The sequence below is a fragment of the Antedon bifida genome, chromosome 5 (genome assembly GCF_963402885.1).
Source record: "Antedon bifida chromosome 5, ecAntBifi1.1, whole genome shotgun sequence".
Taxonomy (NCBI): domain Eukaryota; kingdom Metazoa; phylum Echinodermata; class Crinoidea; order Comatulida; family Antedonidae; genus Antedon; species Antedon bifida.
The window spans coordinates 30,785,099-30,805,304 of record NC_136230.1 but is presented as its reverse complement, the minus strand read 5'-3'; the positions used below and the strand labels follow the sequence as shown (position 1 = coordinate 30,805,304).

The 20,206-nt window shown below is 33.6% G+C and overlaps 3 protein-coding genes across 3 annotated transcripts in view; 2 read left to right on the top strand and 1 right to left on the bottom strand.

The window, feature by feature from the left end:
* LOC144843508 (uncharacterized) overlaps positions 1-9,386 on the top strand; it is a 55,221-nt gene extending 45,835 nt beyond the window's left edge. The window contains exons 28-42 of the mRNA XM_078700295.1: positions 1,672-1,846; positions 2,307-2,899; positions 3,016-3,279; positions 4,168-4,288; positions 4,604-4,918; positions 5,131-5,315; positions 5,562-5,814; positions 6,105-6,271; positions 6,442-6,607; positions 6,918-7,044; positions 7,246-7,370; positions 7,476-7,608; positions 7,793-7,964; positions 8,646-8,937; positions 9,112-9,386. Coding sequence (XP_078556421.1) covers positions 1,672-1,846; positions 2,307-2,899; positions 3,016-3,279; positions 4,168-4,288; positions 4,604-4,918; positions 5,131-5,315; positions 5,562-5,814; positions 6,105-6,271; positions 6,442-6,607; positions 6,918-7,044; positions 7,246-7,370; positions 7,476-7,608; positions 7,793-7,964; positions 8,646-8,937; positions 9,112-9,359 — 3,336 coding nt within the window. The 3' untranslated portion in view covers positions 9,360-9,386. The remainder of the gene's footprint in view (positions 1-1,671; positions 1,847-2,306; positions 2,900-3,015; positions 3,280-4,167; positions 4,289-4,603; positions 4,919-5,130; positions 5,316-5,561; positions 5,815-6,104; positions 6,272-6,441; positions 6,608-6,917; positions 7,045-7,245; positions 7,371-7,475; positions 7,609-7,792; positions 7,965-8,645; positions 8,938-9,111) is intronic.
* A 1,762-nt stretch (positions 9,387-11,148) lies between these two features.
* Positions 11,149-14,424, top strand: LOC144842374 (COMM domain-containing protein 8-like). Its single transcript, XM_078698824.1, has 5 exons — positions 11,149-11,290; positions 11,710-11,865; positions 12,309-12,461; positions 12,624-12,779; positions 13,433-14,424. The coding sequence occupies exons 1-5, from the start codon at positions 11,222-11,224 to the stop codon at positions 13,457-13,459; spliced, it is 561 nt and encodes a 186-aa protein (XP_078554950.1). The 5' UTR covers positions 11,149-11,221; the 3' UTR covers positions 13,460-14,424.
* Positions 14,425-15,309: 885 nt separating this feature from the next.
* LOC144842155 (uncharacterized) lies at positions 15,310-19,523 on the bottom strand. The gene is made up of 3 exons (XM_078698550.1): positions 18,976-19,523; positions 16,600-16,709; positions 15,310-16,200 (listed from the first exon to the last, which is right to left on the bottom strand). Exons 1-3 carry the CDS (start codon positions 19,454-19,456, stop codon positions 16,033-16,035), a joined length of 759 nt encoding a protein of 252 aa, XP_078554676.1. The 5' UTR covers positions 19,457-19,523; the 3' UTR covers positions 15,310-16,032.
* Between the last annotated feature and the right edge of the window lie 683 nt (positions 19,524-20,206).

Below are 20,206 nucleotides of genomic sequence, written 5' to 3'. Positions count from 1 at the left end.
TTTGGTAATTAAGAGAGAGTTGGAAATTAGTACTTTAATTATTAATATTATGACTCGGAAAAAGTCTTCTATTTTTGCTTCGTAAGATGATTTAGTTACCATAGTTACCATAGAGAAGTCTTGTGACTTTTTGTTTGTACATAAGAAAGTTTATCATTGTACATTAAATTGAGACGTTGTTGATAAGTTATGTGGTGGTTTAAATAAGAATGTAAATAAAAATAATGATTACGATAGTACTGTAAAAAATAATGTAATGAATCTTACTGACTTTCACTACTTCTTTGTCTTCCAATCAGATATTAGCATGGAGCATACATTTATAATTTATAGCTCTATGATATTAGCAAGATTTCATTTTGGGATGGTAGATAAAGGAGAGAATAATTGTATACAAAAGAGTAATTTATACATCATTATAAGCACATGTCTAGGTTCTAGACAGTGATTCAAATCAATGTTGGTAAAAAGATAATATATTTTGGCACACTTGGCGTTTCATACCTATAATAAATACTTGAGCTGGAAGTTTCCAGACAAAAACCCAAGACACTGACTGGTGGATAACAACATAACAAAGAGAGTAAATAGAGACCTGGAGCAAGTCTAAAAGTATACGCCGTTCCATTAATTATCTATTTATTTGATCAATTAACATTTGTTCTTTATCTACCGTCCCAAAACGAAGCCATCGATATTCTTGTTATTAACATATCTATTCTCTTGTGCTATACTGTTTGTATATTCTACTCATCTTTTAGAAATTTTTAAAATTTTACTTTCAATTCATTTGTATTCATAGAAACTTATCGATAATAACGCAACAAAAGTGTGTTGACACAGATTAAGATTTTGTACTAAATACATGGGCTTTCACAGTATATATCGATGTACAACATGTTTTGGAGTTATTTTTGTAACCATGTAATCTTAGAATAATTTGGATAGCTGAAAACAATTCTTGCTTTAGTAATAGAAAATGATGTACTTAAATAATTTATATGGTTTATATAGAAATTACATAATATACATACATCACTGTGATGCCCAACCGGAAGCCATGTTAGTTTTATAAAGCCATGAAACTATTTAAAATGATAATTAATTAATATTTAATTAATAATTAATTGAAGTTCATATCTTAGTATTTTTATTTAAATTCCTCATACTCAGAAAGGCTGTCAAAGTTCTGAAACATAAAGATTTTTCTTTGTTCTTTATTGAATAAATATATGTGGTGGTATCGCATGCATTTGTTTGATATTTATTCTTTTGAATAATAAAGAGTGTTTACCATAAATTGATATAAATTAGAATTATTGTATAGTGTATAGGAATTGAATGAGTTAATATTATATACCTTTGAAGGTGCTAAGTTCTTTGGATTGTAGGCACCTTTGCAATTGTTTTAGGGAACAAATTAAAGTTACAGCATAGTTTTGTATATTTTGGCTTCTTAAATAAAAAGAAACGATTTCTTTAAATTATTATTGTGTGAATTTTTGTATTTTTTCTGCTTGATTTAATAATAATTATGTTTAGCGCCCTCATTTCCGCCAACGAAATTAGATAAAAGGTCAAATAACAATTAACATAAAAAGGGGAAAGCCCAATGACGCAACGGCTGTACAAAATCGTACGATATTTTAACGCTGTTTGATTGGATGACAGCTCGTGGCACTACAGTCCATTACGATAATCCCACAAAAACATATCGAAAGACAAACAGTGAAGATGGACGATACAGGGCAAGGCTGGCTTTTTCAAGACAGCACTCTGCCCCCGATGGACCCTAATTTTGGAGCTGCCAGTGATGGAAGTGAATTACTGTTTAATGATATTGATGGTGAGTTTTTACTCTTTAGTATTGAACAAATACATGATTTAATGCTCGTCTAAAAGCTAGGCTAGTGGAACCGTCCGAGCCCGCGCAATCAATTTGTGTGTGTACCATGAACTGGTCGAGGGCCCTCCCTGTTGTGTGTCCAAGCAGGGTTTGTTGATAAAAATGACTTTTTTTTCGAAATGCAAGCAATTACTAGGCTAACCTATTAAATGCCAAGCCCAGCATACTTAAAATGCCTTATTAAAAGGCCCTAACTAAATGTCCTTCGGGGTTGGTCAGCAAAAGTAATTTTTTTTTGGTAATTTTACATATTTTTTTTTAGCTTGGTTGGTCATTCAGTGGCCTTGCATTATTTAATTTAAGCTTGACTTAATTTTTTCCCATCATGCAATAGAGCTTTTTTACAGTCCTCATTCACACATTTTATAATAATATATTATTAAAAATTATCTCATTTCAGATATAATAACAGCAGGTTTTGATTCAAACCAACAAGATTTCTCCATTCTTGATGGCACGTGGGATTCTATGCAAGATGGCTCCCAAACGTACCTTACGGATGAAAGCTTTGACCTATTACCAGCGGCGCAAGTCCCTCAAAACCAACAAGTATTATCACCGCCAACGCAGGTTGTGCCGCCCACAGTACGCACAGTACTGTCGCCCACAATGCAGATACTACCAAATACACAAATTCTAACCCAATCAGCTCAGATACTGTCCCCTACACCAAGGGTTGTATCCCCCACTCATGAAGCGATTTCTCCTAAACAAATCCTAACACAGAAGCAAACCCTGACAAATGGCATCCCGCAACAGCAAGTCCTTCAGGTCCAACTGCAGCCCCAGCAGCAGCAGATTTTAACCCAGCAAACGCAAGCAGTGACTGAGAAACCGGCAGCAGACAACACTGTACATCAACAGACAGTACAAATACAGCAAATCATACAGCAGTTGCAACATGCAGCTCAGCAAGTATCTGCTGCAGCTTGCAAGACGGTTGCAACTTCAGCTGCAGCTTCCAATCAACCATTTAACAAGTCATATCAACAGGTGAAAATTGAACATTTTAATTCTGTAATTTTTTTGAAAAACATGATTTCAGACATTTGTTTAATAAATTTAATTACCAGTAGCTAAATAGTAAATGATAAATTTTCTTTCCTTAGGTTTTGGTTCCACAAATTATCAAGACAGAATCTGGACAGTCCGTACCTGTGGTGGTTACTACATCCGCTATCTCAAATGTGGTCGTGGAACAACAAGACAAGATGCGAATTGCACGTATAAACGCGACAAACAACTCGCAAACACAACAGCTTCCAAAAGGAGAAAAACGAACAAACCACAATGCCATTGAAAAGCGTTATCGTTTCAGCATCAACAACAAGATTCTGGAGCTGAAAGAGATGGTGGTCGGAAATGACGCAAAGGTGACTAAATCTATACATTATACTGTAGCTGTAGCGCCAATGCCTATGTGACTAGCTCCTTCTTAAACATGGGGCCAAATCTACCGTTTGCACCTTCTAATTTTTCCTGAAAAGTTTAATCTATGTTTTTTAGACCAATGGAAACGACTGAAAATGTTCTATAACTGCCCTGGGATATCACTATCAAACTAGATAAGGAACAATAATATTAATAAATAACTACTGTACTAATAAGTTATTTTAAAAATTAATTTTGTAGGATTATGTATTGTCTGTCCACAGCAGTATAAAATCAGACATTAAATCTATATATTATGGATATTTATTTAGAACAACTTTAAATCAATGTTTGTTTAAAATCATATATTTCTATTTTTAGAAGTTTGTAATAATTTATAGCCTTTTAGTATTTTATAGTATGATTCTGATGCAATAATACACACTGGTTTTATGCCTTACGTGTGAATGAACAGCTATACCTCCTTATGTCAGGCCATTGCCAATTAGCCAATCACAGAGCAGTATTTCTGATCTGTTGATTGCCTTCATTTGTTATGATGAACTTTACCGCAGGTCATGCAGCAAGCAGATATTTCAAATGCCAGATGGCTGTATAGAATTCGCAAATATCTGCCTAATTAGTTTCAGATTTAATTAACTTATTATTATTATTGCTTCGCTTGTTTTAGTAGTACACAATTACTTTCACAAACATAGTAATAAATAATAATAAATTATGAATTTTAATTGCTAACTGGAAGGATTAATAAAACTGCTGTTCCAAAAAAGTGGTATTGAAGCTTGGTTGTTGAAATAGTGGCTTATTAATTCAAGGTTCTTAGTTCAAGTCCTGCACTAGGGTAAAAAAAATTTATCTTTATTTTTCAGATTCAGAAATCTGGGATATTGCAGAAAGCGATAGATCTTGTTAAATATTTGAGGAAAACTGTAGAGAACTTAAAACAAGAAAATAGAATATTGAAAGCACAAGTAGAAAGACTAAAAAATGGTATGAGATTTCAGATTAGAAATTTGATTTTAGATTATAATATAATTACCATGACCTTTGACATTGGATCACATGCTGAACGCATGATATCCACATGTGCTCTGGAATGCTCTGAATATTATTGTATTCAGTAATAAAGAAATACATTAAGTCAGATTTTTTTTTTTTTGGAGTTTATTTTTTTTCAATTTTTATCTATAGAATTTTTTTTTAAGTTTAGTAATAAAAAAAATTGCCATTCTGTAAAACTTCTATATAATTTAGAAAAACTTCTAGATGAAATTATAATTTAATTTATTTTTTGCAAACTTGTAGGTTTGCCTATTGAAGACCTTGACATAAAGAATGAACCAATGACGCCACCACCGTCGGAGTACAGCTCACCTTCACGTAGCCCTAGTAGTAGCAGTAGTGGAGTTGGCAGTCCAGGCCCGTATGCCATGGAGGATGATAGCCTCTCGGACACCGTTCCAAGCCCTCGTGGAATGCTTGATAGAACTAGGATGGGCTTGTGCATTTTCTTGTTTGCCGTCCTAGCTTTCAATCCATTTGGATCTCTTATTACCAATCAAAATTCTCCGAGTGATGATTACGGGACAGGAAGAACATTGTTAGGAGTAGATGTTGAAGGTATGTTTTAATGTTTATTACTGAGATCTAAAGCTCTGTCCACTATCAAACTAGTTTGATCCATAAAAAATGATGTGCCCAAATATGGTAGTGATATGCTTAAATATGGTAGTGATATGCTTAAATATGGTAGTGATATGCTTAGATATGGTAGTGATATGACATCATCATGTCCATATATGACAATAACCTGTCTGTATTTCTCTTGTTAGTAGCTGAACAAAGTTGGTATGATTGGATGTTCCCTTCAATGTTAATATGGGGAATCAACAGCATTGTGGCCCTATTTGTGCTGGCTAGAATCTTGATCTATGGTGAACCAGTCACTCACACCAATTCAAAAGAGGCTGTTAGCTTCTGGAGGCACAAGAAACAGGCTGACCTGGATCTGGCAAGGGTGAGAAACTTTCTATGTATTACTAGTATCAATGGTTCATGTTAGTGAGATGCATGTTTTCTCATCATTGGCCTTTGTGAATTTTGTTGATTATTCCAGCATTATCGCACTTTTGTCAAAAGTTGTTCCTTAGTACAGATATACCAAAGATGTATAAGTTGAATAATCAACTCCAATTATTTATTTACAAAACCATCCTATGTCTTATTGCTATTAAAAATGTATTATGTTCAATTGTATGTTTAGGGTGATTACGCATCAGCTACAAGTCAACTGCGTCTTTGTCTAGTTGCTCTTGGGCGACCTCTACCAACCTCCAGAGTTGACCTAGCATCGTGCCTTGCGTGGAACTGCCTTCGACACGTGCTGAATAGGCTGTGGATCGGTCGATTGTTGGTTCGAGGGAGGTTACGTGGAAACGGCAAACCATCTGATGTTAAGGTGTCTGCTAAAAATGCATCTTTGATCTACCATAAGTTACATCAATTGTACATGACTGGTAAGTCTATGCTTAATTTTATATGGATAAATTAATGGATATAACTTGGTTCAAAGCCATAGAGGCATTATTGCTATACAATATGGATATTTGGAGAAACAACAACTTAAAAATGAATTGTGAGAATGGGACAATGGGAAAAGACTATGCCTACTAGTAATAGTATTTTATTCAATGTAGTTGTACTGTGATGTTAACATTTGAGTGATCTACCTAAATTTCTTCACTTTATGTTTATCTCATTGTCTACCCTAAGCTTTCTTTAAATTGCATTTTTATTACTTTTGCAGGCAAGTCGTCTGACGGCCTTGTACATGCTGTGAACATGGCTTTAAGCGCAATGAACTTGGCCGAAGTAGCTGGAGATGTAATTAGTAAGGACACCTTAGCTGAAATATACGTCACAACTGCTGTACATATTAAAACACATGTCCATAGACGACTTCATATCTTTTCAGTAAGTACAAACTTTTTACTATGAATGGGAAAAGAGTTAAATTGAGGTCTCTCTTCTTCACCATATGTTTAGTCACTGGGATTGGGAACCAAGATTTTTTTTTTTTTTGTATTTATAAACGATTTATAAAATTGCATACATATTAATATATCATTGACATCTTTCAACAGAGATATTTTCTAAGTCGGGCAAGACATGCATGTGCTGGTCAAGAGGGCGCTATTCCTCCTTCGTTACAGTGGCTATTTCATCCTGCTGGGCATAGCTTTTTTGTCAGTGGCAACTGGAATTGTGAAACTATTGTTGAGAGTATGTTCACAACTACAGGAAATTGTGGTATGTTGAAAAGTTCTCCCTTTTAAGCCCCGTCTACACTATCAAACATTATGTGACAAAAGAAATGTGATGTGCCCATATATGGACATGATGATGTCATATCACTACCACATTTGAGAATATCATTACCATATTTGGGCACATCACTCCTTTTTTGTCAAACTAGTTTGATAGTGTAGACAGAGCTTTAGAATATGTATCCTTAGGCCACTTTTAATATTTATAATTATGTATGCAAGAGATAAGAAGCTCTATCCGGTCTTAAATTAAATAGTCAAAATGTGTTTTTTTTTCTCTTTTTAATTTTTAGCGGATCCCCTGTCTCATATCAGTAGAGCGTTCCGTGAAAACTTACTTGACAAAGCGCTGTACACCCTTGTAGCACCAACACAAAAACAAACCAATAGAAACACAGCAGTAACGTCCAATACAGATGGGTAAGTTGTTTGATTTGAATATGACCTAAGGTTAGAATGTTTGGAAAGGTGCCATATAAATGTAATATCTAAAGCTGTCTACACTATCGAACTAGTTTGAAAAAAGTGTGATGAATATGGTAGTGATATGACATCATCATGTCCATATATAAAGTTTGATAGTGTGAACAGATCTTAAAACGCATTGATTATTTTCAACAGAATTGCACAGAACCAGTGTTCAGATGTCTGTCAATATCTACAGCTTCTTAGTGAGTGTTCAGACACAGCTGGGCCACCACAGCAGACATCCTTCGCTATTGGATCAAACATGTCTGCAGCTACAGGTATGTTATCTTTTAAAGGAAGATATACTTTATCCAGTTTTTCATTACCATCTGATAGTATTGTATTTGTAGACAATTTGTTAATTTATTTTCCTTCTTTATTAGGCTCAGATCCAGTCTCCAAGTGGTGGTGTAACATTATTCTTGTCGCGACACATTGGCTGCAGGGTGATGATACGGCTGCAGAGAGGCTATATTCTAGTATTGAGACACTCCCAATACAATTACAAAATAAAGAGTAAGTTGACGAATGTTGTGATTGAAAACAAAATGGAATAAATGAACAAGTAAAGATATTGTCAATATATTTTATGGAAATTTATTTTTGATTCGTATTTTATCATTTTTACAGGGATACATTACCAATAGTATAGTAGTCTTATTTTTTATGCAAATTTATTTTTAATTTATAATTTTTACAGGGATCCATTACCAATAGTAGTCCAATTGGCCTTCAAAGCAAGACGCATTTTCTTGTCCGATTCCAAGAAGGACCAGTTTAATGAAGAGTGTGTTAGGTTATGCAATAAATCAAGTAAATACCTGCAGAAAAGCCTCAGCTTAGCAGACCAACCAAATCAAAATATTACACAGGTAAATAACATTGTTTATTTCGGAAACTTAATGTTTAATACTATAAGGTTGTCTTGTTGGTGTGGATATATTGAGATGTTATGAATTGTTCAGGATTGAGTTGTGTGCGAACAATAAGAAAGGCTGTTCCAAGTTGATTCTAATACTGTAGCCACTATGCAAGTAGGTGCAATATTGAAACAGCAAAATGTATGTTCTAAGCATCTGACCACACCCAATTGGGGCATTGTAGCCACGCCCATAATATGAGCTGTTGGTTTATTCTAGCAAGTCATGTCAATCTCTTTGGTGCATTGTAGCCACGCCCATAATATGAGCTGTTGGGTTTATTCTAGCAAGTCATGTCAATCTCTTTGGTGCATTGTAGTTGCATTGCATGTTATTGTTACTATGCAGTGCTCCAACATTGCAACATAGAGTTTGACTCCACATCAGACTTCATCATCATCAGTCGTCTACCAGTGTCATTCAGTTCATCAAGTTCACCCTCCCCACCATCATTTGCTGTTCTGTTTAAATAATATATTGCATTTATTAATTCATGAATCACATTGATACTGATATGCCTAAATATGGTAGTAATATGACATGTCCATATATGGGCACATCACATTTTTTGTCGCATAAAGTTTGATGTTGTGGACAGAGCCTAATTTTTTTAAATCTATTTTATTTTTGTAGGCAATTCAATTGCTGGTTTGTGATTGGTTGTTATCAACAAGAACAGCTGTGTGGCAAAAACAAACTGGTAACCAAGGTACCATCAGCTCCACCATTGAGCTGTCAGCCTTCCAGCAAGACCTGGCTAGCCTCAGGAAACTTGCCAACGTTTTCAAACCAGCTATGGGTAGTGTGTCGAGGCACGAGGCAACGGCACGTTTGATGGCGGGTGCCAATCCTAAACGTACACAACAGCTGTTAGATAGAAGCCTTCGGCGGAGAGTTATTAACAGTGCAAATAATGCCATTAAAGGTACAGTACAAATTTGATCTTTTCTTTCAACCCACTGGAAGTGCTTTTATTCCTCTCCCTACAAAAACATTATTAAACTTAAACCTCAAAATAATTAATGTGATAGATGATTTTCTGCTAAATTTGTTGAGAAAAGTTATCAATATTAATAAGAGCTATATTTCTTAATTTTAGATGATGACATCAAAGTTAGTGACCATAACCGAGGTGCGGCATTAATGATGGCGTGCAAACACCTTCCATCGCAGCTTCTCTCGTCTCCTGGCCAGCGAGAGCGTATGCTGACGGAGGCAGTACAGTCTTTTGAACGAGTAGGTGATCGTAGAAGCGTGCAAGATTGTCAACAGATGTTAATTTCATTAGAACGAACGAAACCAGTTTGCGTTACGTCTTGTCAGTCCACCCCAATTCCGTGTTGCTAACATTTTTATATCTCCCAAAAAAAATAATTTCAGTACCTTCATTTTATAATTTATTGAATCATACACCACTTATTAAAAAAATAATTACTGTAACTTCATTTTATAATTTATTGAATCATACACCACTTATTAAAAAGTACTATACTGTAAAAATATTTTGAAATATAATTGTTGGCCATGTCCATTCCAATTAAGAGGTTGACAAAATGGTTTTACAAAACTTATGATTAGATCAGATGTGTTTTAATTAGCATAATATGCCTTTTTTAGGAACTTCACAGGGTTGTTTAGTCATTTAAAAGTTGTGAACTGGTTAAAAAAGAGAGTGATTGGTGAACCTCTATTAAGGGACACTTAAAGACCACACACCATGTGTCCCCTGAATAGCAAAGGAGGGGTCCTGTGGCCATATTCGCCATTCACACTTAGACTAAGGGAAACACCCTCAGAATTAAACAAATCTATTTAAGTGAATAGTAATACAATTTAAGGGAAATATCTCACTTAAGTGTGATTGGTGAATACAGGAGGCATTGGACTGGAGATCAAATAATGAATAGCTTTGTATATTGCGTATATGACAACTATATTTAGCAGCTTTGTACGGTTATTTCCGTTCCATTGGAGAAGATGATCAAATCTGACCTGTACAGTAAACAAACAAAGTACTATGTAGTTAACGCATTGAAACATGAAATGATCTAATATGCTTTTTAATTAAGTACAAGCTCTTAACCAATCAAAATAGTTTGCAATTTTTTTTTTTTTATATAAGTTTAGTTACAAGTTTCTGACTACAAAAATACTCTATCTAAAAACTACTGTATAGATACGTAGTATAGTACACTTTTATTTGCTTTAAAAGTTTTTAAAAATACATGTAGGTTTATAAACTTAAAACCTACTTTACATATGTTTATCTGGTTTCTGCAATTGATGGATGAAAGTTTTCATTTTTTGTTTACATCATAATTCAAACTTACAGGACAAATCAAAGTATGAAGTGTAATTCAGTATAACTCTGATATCTCGTACCTACAGTATGATGTACAAATGTAAAGCTCTGTTTACACTATCAAACTAGTTTGACAGTGTAAAGCTCTGTTTACACTATCAAACTATTTTGGCAAAAAATGTGGGATGTTTGCCCAAATAATGGTAGTGATATGATGTCATATATGTCCATATATATATCATTTTTTGTCAACTAAAGTTTGATAGTGTAAACAGAGCTTTAGGCATAGTACATATGAGCTTTAATAATATAATTTTACTTGAAGAAATCATTATTTTATTTTGCTGAAGAATTTGACAAATGATAAAGTTTGTGTTGATTGTTACTTGCATGCGATTATGTAACCACTGTACCTAACAATATGACGAGTTTGTTTTTCACTGATATGTTATCCTGAATTTAAATTAAGAACAACATTCCTACAAAGTGATTGTAAATATTTTTCATAGAGTATAATAAAAGACAGTATGACAGTATGAATGCTGTGCTGTTTATAATTAATTGAATTTCTGTTGTTTTTATGCATTGTAAGTACTCTACGTGGATATATAAGTTGATGGTGGCAGTAAACATAATGGAGGAGGAATTGGTGTTTTTTTTAAAGACCGTTTGAAAAGTACAGAGTATACATTTTTAAAAGTGCAAACAAACATGTGATGATGATATATAGAATGATGAATTAAAAATATTTCACATTTGGCATCTTTAATAATTACACCGTCGGCAGGTGGTTTAATAAATAACTCCTTTATCTTACCAAGTCAAAAAGTACAGTAACTTTTCTCAAACTTTGCTCTTCTTTATCACGTGATACTATTTTGATTTGTCACGTGATATTAGACGAAACATGGCTTCGGAAGTAGCAAAAGAAGATTTAAATTTGCTTTCCAAATGTCCGAAAGATAGGGTCGAAGAGGTACAATAAGCGTACTCTTTATAATAGGCTATTATTTAATTGTCCTCTGTATATTTTTATAGTAGATATGAACGCATTATACGTTTATTTGCATGCATTTTCTTCTAGGCCAGGTTGTCAGGCTTGTCGCCTCATCAATAAATGATCTGAGCGCCCCAGATAAATCGACGACAACCGCGTACATCTAGTTGTAAGACAGGCCTAGCCTTTTTGTCAATGAGCTCTTTAAATTTAGTACCACGAACAATCAACAGAGCATAATTACGGGATAGGATCTAAAGTTTCTAAACCATAAAAGGGCCCTGTTTATTTGTAATGGAATTTTGAATTAAACTTTAAAAAGGCAGCCCACGCCACGGTCTTCCTTATCAGCAGCAAGGTATAAAAAAAATGTGAAAAATGTATTAATTTTTTTTCAGTTCTGTCATGGGTTGATTGATGGATTTATAGGTAGAAGCAAACTAAGGTATAAAGACTACAGTGAATTATGGACAATGGAAGAATGGTTTAAAGTAGTAGATGCTTGCCAACGCTGTGTCAAAAGGATGTCTCGCAAACAGTTAACAAAAGAAGAGGTATTCAGGGTTCTCTAATTGCTATAGACCCATTTGTTTTGTTTTTATATATTTAGACAAATTGCCAAGGATGATCATAAGTGAATTCATTCACTATCCTTTAAAGGTGGAAATCCCAAAAAAAATCCTGACATATGACAGGACTTGAACCCAGGACCCTTGGATTGGTAGCCAAGTATCATAACTTCCAAGCCACAACTCCACTATTTGATGTACTACTTGGTGCATTGAGCCATCTCATAACAAATCTTTACTGGGAAAATGCACAATTTAAAAGGAGAAAGAGTGCATTAAAAAGGGTCTTGATTTTAAAATGGTGATAAACAATTTCAGTAGTAAATATATGTGACCATGACATCACTAGAATTTATTAGTATTGTGCATTTTGCTTCATTTTCAACATAATTCTTATCTTTATCTTATTGTATCTTTTGTTTCCATAGATTTCTCAACTTTTTGATGGAGTTTCGGATGACTACATCCAGCCTTTTGTAAGTTGTGTCAATGTAAGGTCGGAGGATCTACGGAAACATCTGCTGGAGGAAGTCGCCTCAATATCACATTCACATCTTCAAGACTTTGATTGGAAGTTAAAAGTTAGTTAAAATAAAGATTCATAAACCTTGTATAATTCAATGCTAAATCAACATATTATGTTAATTTTTAGACCTGGCTTAGTCCTAGTCCTGTCTGGCACAGGAAGCTTAAAAACACCAAATTGGGGTAGAATTGATGTTATCATTTATTATTGTTTACAGCTAGCTTTGTCAAATGACAAAATATCATCGGTTCAAGAACCGTTAGTGACTGTAGAATTTATTACCAAATCGGGCGACGAAAGCAAGTCATTCTCGGTAGAAATGAACAAAGAAGAATTAAAACAATTTGTAAGCTCAATGGAAGCAGCGAACAAGGTTAGTCACATGACCACATCGTTACCTCATCATTTGAAATTAAGTTTAAAGTCAACATGGTTAGTATCCATGACCATGTGAGTGTCCATTACCTCAAAAGTGCAAATTAAAAGTTAGTTTATTATATTGTATAATCTGATGCTAAATACCCCTTCATTTTAGACCTGTTTGTAGTCCCAGTTTCTTTCTGGTAATGTAAAATTGCATAGAGATATTATAGTGAGCTATAATATATGTATGCTAAGAGACAGCCCATGCAGCATCCAGGGACTGAAGGCCATGTAACCACATCATTACCAAACCGCCTCACGTTTTTTTTTTGTGGGCGGGTGATAAATTATGTAATCGCGACAAATTTTGGATACTTTATGGAATCAATGGAAACATAGCTCAAGCTGAAAATAATCATATTTTCTATAAAATGTGTGCAATTAAAATTAAACTATTAAATTGCAATGTAATAAATTTAATTTATTAGTATAACACAATAGATTTACAATTTAATTTTTTTTAAATGTTTGACATAAACAAAATAAATTGAAAACAGAATCACAAAACAATACTTTCAGTCTGAAAGAATGCCCTGCCTTGCTCTGCCTTTCGTGTTTGACACATTTTAATATTAATACATTTTGTTCTTACTGCGGTTGTAGATTATGGTACAAATGAAGACAGAATGAGTTTTATTGTAAATAACGCAAATATACTTATTATTAACCTGGACCAATGGATTGTGCCGGAATTGAATCCTGGTTGGGACAATTTGACAAGATAAAGCCACTTTAAGATGGTGGTAGGATACAAATAGAGAGAAGTTTTAACAAAGAATGAGGTTAGCAGAAACTAACTAAACTAAACACTACCACAATTACCATACAAAGGTTTTCTTTGTAGAAAGAGCATTGTTAACTTTTCCTTAAATATATGTTTTTATGTATCAGAGTTAAAAGATTGAACCAGAATACCATATGGTTTATTTTATATTTAGAAATATATGTATTAAATAAAACTGAAAAAAGAGAACTAACAATTCATACTTTAGTTTAAAGAAGCCAATGAAAATGAGCTAAAAAGTGATGTTTTAGAACAAAAAAAGTTTACACTTACTGGATATTATGTAGTTAATATAGATATAATCAATTGCCCAAGTTATAAGTCAGATATCCAAAAATAAATTAATTTTTATAAATATAATAATCTTATATAAACTACTACTGTAAATCTCTGTCTACACTATCAAACTTTATGTTTGAAAAAATGTGATGTGCCCATATATGGACATGATGATATCATACCACTACCATATTTGGGCACTTTTCTTTTCAAAGTAGTTTGATAGTGTAGACAGAGATTAAAATGTAAGGCATGGAAATGTATATAAATCAAAACAGCAAAATACAACTCAAAAAGATTCTCTTAGCAGTGTTTTTCAAGGTTGAATATTTCAAAATAGAAAAAATAATAATAAAAAGTCTATTTCCCTAAAGGTACTTGATAAAATGTCTTCTTTTAAATATTTTGGGATTAGCCATGGACAAACAGATAGATAGATTTCCAGTTGTTATTCTGTTTAAGATTTTACCAAAATAGATTAAATTTAGTGGCCCTTGTGGAGCAGTTTTATTGGAAAACTTGTTTATATTCTGAGCAATATCTACAGCGGACGTGGAATTGATGCATTGCATTCAAGGTTGGTATTTGTTACTCAGTAGTTTTTGCAGTAAATTTTTTATTAAATATAAGCTTAAACTGATAATATAATATAAATTTATGGTCTCCACATTAATATCTCTTCCACTAATGGTGTATTTATAAATCCCAATAAATTTATCCAAATAAGAACTACATACAACCGAAACTAACTTGCTAAATAAAATCATCATATATAATCAGTTTCAAATTATAATTCTGGTCCCATAATACATTTTGTGAATATGAAGAGAGACTAAAGCTCTCTTCTCTCTCTTCAACTTTTATTGCCAAAAAAGAAAAATATATATATTATATATAAATATATATTTCAAAAAAAGAAACAAATTACAGCATGGCAATAGGAGGTTAAAAAATCTACACTATCAAAATAGTTTGACAAAATATGTGTGATGTGCCCAAATATGGCAGGTGTGTGTGTGTGGCCAAAACATGTTCCCCATAACCGTTTTTCATTGGTTACCATCTGGACCACAAGTACCAGTGGTACTGGTAGCAACTCAGCGCACGAAAGAAACACGTGTTAATATTCAATAACTTCGTCTGTTCTAGTAGTTTTCTTCTCAAAACACATGGCGTCATTGACGGATCCTTAGTATCGGCTGACTCCGCAGCTGGTGTACTCGAGATCTACGTTTATACCATGCTATACACTTTTATTTATTATTTTTTTAAAGATCGATATCAAAATATGTCTGCAAATTTCATGATTTATTTATCAAAAAACACACAAAATACATCTTTCAAAAATAAAGGAACATACAGTATAGTTAAAGAATAAAGATTATGTTGAGAATGATATAATTAATTTGTACAGAAATGAATAAATTGTTTATAATTAATTACATTTGTTTTCACAGATCAGGAAGTATTGTCGCCCTTTGTTGCCAATGATATCTAAAAACCATTCATTTCTAAAGATATTATTCTTTTTACCAATTTAACAGTCTGTTTATGTCTTACAAAATACAATTAAAAGTTGCAGGCACTTATAAAATATGGCCTGGATATGATATGATAAAAACACCGTGGAACAAGCCATGCAGAAATTAGTAAACTTATTACCACTTCCACCACGAACAAACTAATCAAAATTTATTTCAAAGCACGGGGGAAATTTCCTCAAAACTACATCCGTGGTGCCGTTCTTATATTTATTTTGCATTATAAAAAAGTGAATAACTATTATATGACATTAAAATGGCATATTCAACAAAAACATTTCAAAACATAATTTTTTCAGGGGAACAATACATCTTTAACAGTAAAAGAAGAATCTTAATATCTTTACATTAGGCCTATTTAAAATAAATATTGATAAGCTTAACTGTGCATGTAAATCAGGATGAGGAGACTGACGCACAAATTGACATACGCGCGTTAAAAAACTGATAAAAAGTTTACGACTTTTGTGCGCGCCTCAATCATGACTGCTATACCAGTGCGTGCGATTTATTAATGTCAAGAGACAACCTCGTGACCACTGCATAACCATATATGTGGCTGTCAAATCCCAGATATCAATTTAATACACCGAATAATTTTAGGGCCGATATTTCATAAAATTTGAATTGCGTGGATTTAAAGCTCGCTCTGTCGAGTTCACCCCTATGACGTCACCATTCCTTTGTATACTTATATAATAGCGTGTGTACGGCGAGTAGATAGCCCCATACAACCGCTCTGACCAAAGAGTGTTTCGTCGAGCACCCTGTCAAACAAAAAATTAAAGATTTGGTAACATTTATTAAAATTAAAAAATATAAAATTAATATTTTAAAAATTGTATATTGAGTGATTGATATAGAGCATCTTATCTCATTTGTTTCATTAAATTAAAAAAAATTTAATTCTCATTTCTTCGATAAAAAAATAATCGGTTACCAAATACACTAGTGTGATATGAGCATCAACCTTGTGGTCCATCCCGTATTTTAATCCCTTCTCCTCTGCCGGACCTCCCCTTATCCCCTTGTGCTTAGCCATCCCATGCCCAACTGATGGCTCTCCTCCATCCCTTGTTTCCCCCCCCCCCCCCATCCATGCTCAGCCTCCTCATACATTGTCCCCATGTTGGGCCTCCACATCATTTCGCACACACTATACCTACCCTAGACCTTGCATAAATATCGCCACTTGTTTGGTTGACTGCTATATAATAATCATGTATTTTATCTCTGTATTGTACCGCAGTGTGGTAGGTAGTCATATATATCGAAGCTAAACAAAAATAGACACAAGTACATTATTAAATAAATATTAGACCTAAAAACTGGGAAACATAAATGTGGTATAATAAAGTGATACAGTAATGTATAATATAATTATACTTCAAAAAAGAAAAAAAAAACAAAATAAAACAAAACCTATAAGTAACGTAGGTGTTATCGGTATCACCCCCCCCCCCCCCCCCCCCCCCCAGAGATGATCCACTCGCAAAATGGAGAAAATATCATACCACCAAATATAAAATTTCAATAAAATAGTTGATTCATATTGAGATTGTTCATCCCCCCGCAAACCGGGCCGAAAATATACCGTTATTTAGGAACTAACATTGTACATACATCTATTAATAATAAGTGCAAGTATTGCGCAAGAGTTATTTGATGGGCTGACCGAACGATAACCCCTGACCCAAATCAGCACTATAAAAATGTGGAGTCAAATAAATGGGTGAACTGCAGACAGATAATATTATATAAGTGTTGCATTCTGTCTACCATGAGAACTGAGGCAAAGTTTGTCTGCCCGCCAGTTTGGTTGAGGGCATGTGTCGAAAATACGGGAATAAACCACTTTTAAAGCCCACCCTTAAAACACACATTTGCTTGTTGAGTAACTCTTTCCAGTTTCCATTCGATTTAATTTTTCGGAGCAGGTGTTGTGGAAGACCCTAAATGACTTAAAGGGGTTAGAATTTGAGACCAAAATCTCGAAATAGCACAGGAAATCACTACGTCGATTTCGGTGCGTATACGTCAAATTTCGGTGCGTATAACGTAACAATGATCTATTGTTCGTGATTACCAATACCAGGTCTATGCTCTAGACTGAATTTCGACTTATTGGTAAAAAGATAAATATGTTTGCACGGTTCAAACGTAGGCCTTATAATACTTGAGTTTGAACATCATACACAATTTCGGAAACGGACGTCCATAGTTACACAAAAAAGTCATAAACTACAGACTTGGAGCAAGTCTAATTATCTTGTTGATGAAAATAGTTACAGTAACAGATGATGAATACAAAACATTCACAGAATGCGTGACTGTATTTTAAAAGATAATTTTAAAAGATAATGCAGCCCCCATGCTGATAACCTGTCTTGTACTTTATGTTTTTCTGTAGTTGGGGAAGAATCCTGAAATACCGAAGTATGTGCTATAATTTTTTTCAAAAAGAAAAACGTTGTTTTCTAAAATAACTAATAAATTTCTTTTTCTGTTTTGCGACACCGTTGCAACTGCACTCGAAATAGACTCACACTAACCATCGCTTGTGATTGGTCATTCGTTTGCGTTGCGGCGTACGTCCTTACGTTGCGTCCTAATGGGAACCAAGCTTACATAACGGTCGTATTAACTATCTTTTACTTTCTAACAATTTGATTGTTTCCGTTTTGCTTTGTATCTTTCTTTTTTTTTTTCTTTTTTTTTTTGTAATTATAATATGTTCTCTTCATTTCTGGCGTTATTATGAATAGGTTAGGTACCGTACACTCATTTTTCTCATAGTGTTTCAGTCGACTCGTTCGTTTTAAAATCATTTACTTTGTAAGTATGATATCAATTGTCATAATGTCATAAATTACTCGACGATTTGAAATAACGATATTAGATCAGTTTTTTTTCCAGTATTATTGGAATTGGAATATTACGTTTTTTTATAAACGAAGAAATGTGCGGATAAAAACGAAACATTTCTAAAACCTTGTTAGAAATTCTAAATAAACCACCTATAGGGTAATTTAAATTTTAAAAATAAGTAAAACAAACAGACTAATTTGAAAATGAAGACTTCAGAAACACATTCATGCGACCGAGTACTATGTTAAACAAAAGAAAGAAGAACATTTGCGAGAATGACAACATTTCTTCTCCTTTAAATCTCTTTTGAAAAAAACACCTGTTTCTCTCTCTCTGATTTTATTTCTTTTTATCCTTCTTTCATTGTTGGCCTACTGTATATTTATATATATATATATATATTTATTTTTTATATCTTTGTTAATTTTGTGTTTTTATAGTTTATTTTGTATTTACTGTTTGTATTGTTTGAGTGTCCCTAATGATCAGCTGATGCTGGATGGACCACTCTCATAAAATATTGTTGAAATAAATAAATAAAATAAATTAATACTGTACTATAGTATCTGCAAGAATTATACATACTTTGTCTAAAAAGTATTCTATTATAAAGTAAATTGTAAATTGTGACAAATTGTACAATTTTAGTGAATATTATGACACACGGTACTTACATGCATTATCGTAGTCTGTCGTTGAGGTGACTGTGCCGTCGCCATGTACAACCAAATACTTATTATTAGGCCTATTAGTATACGAAGTTGCTATTTTGCAAGACTCGTTAAAGGTACAAATCGTCAATAAACTGGTAAAATAGTGATAAATTCTGGCAGACTTCAGTCCTGTCCATGGTTCGAACGACATCCGGGATATTGTGGTTGATTCCAGCGCCGTTGTTGGTTCATCATTTGTCTCTGTTGTATTTATAGTGGCGGTGGTTGATTTCGGTATGGTGGTATTGATGGTAGTAGTAGGTAAATCATCCGTCACCGGTGCAGAGTGTGTATTTAATGATAAAATACTCAAATATAAAGCTACTAGTAATGCATTTGTGCCCATCGTGAATATGACTTGAGACCGGCTTGGCCAATGAGACCATGACAGCCTAGCCGGTCCTTTTATAGCCCCGATTTCATTACGTATGCACAACGTCATTTCCCCCAAGGCACGCGTTGTTGCAATTAACCCACCGCGTCCCGCGTGGGCAACGGCATTTTATGTAATTTTATTTGTAGAACGAATTAAGTTTTCAAAACTATATCAACTATAGACGTTTCCTAACAAAAAAAACATGGCCGCCAATGGGCCCACCTGTTGCAGATATGATTTACTTTCATTTATAGTCTGATTGCGTCTATTATCGTAATGGTAGGACGTTTTATTTAACACCAATTAAATTGGAATACATTAAATTCCGGATGTGTTCGTAATAAATCGGAGATTTTTTAAGTATTTCTTCGTGGAAAGGTATACCTTCAACCAATATAATACAAATTAAGTTATACGACGCCTTTTATCAAATTAAATTAGGCAATTAGGCCTATATTGTTTTGTTTGTAGACAACAATAAGATAAAGACTGAGATAAAATAAAAGTAGGAGAAATCCTAACAAAAGAGAAAACGAGATAACTCCAAGAGGCAGAGCACATTGTGTCTTTTATTTGGAGTTACACTTTATTATTTCATCTGAAATTATTCAGGGAATCTTCTAGCATCTCTGGAATTGGTTTTGTAACAGTGAAAAGTGTGACGTTGTAATTCAAAATAGTTTGAAAGAACTATCATAATAGGTGCTATAACAAAATTATAACCAAATCCCAATTCTATTTTGGATGAACGTGAGCAGTATTTGGAAGTGATTGCTTTCACCACACAAACAACGTTAAAGCCTGAGTCTGGCCTAC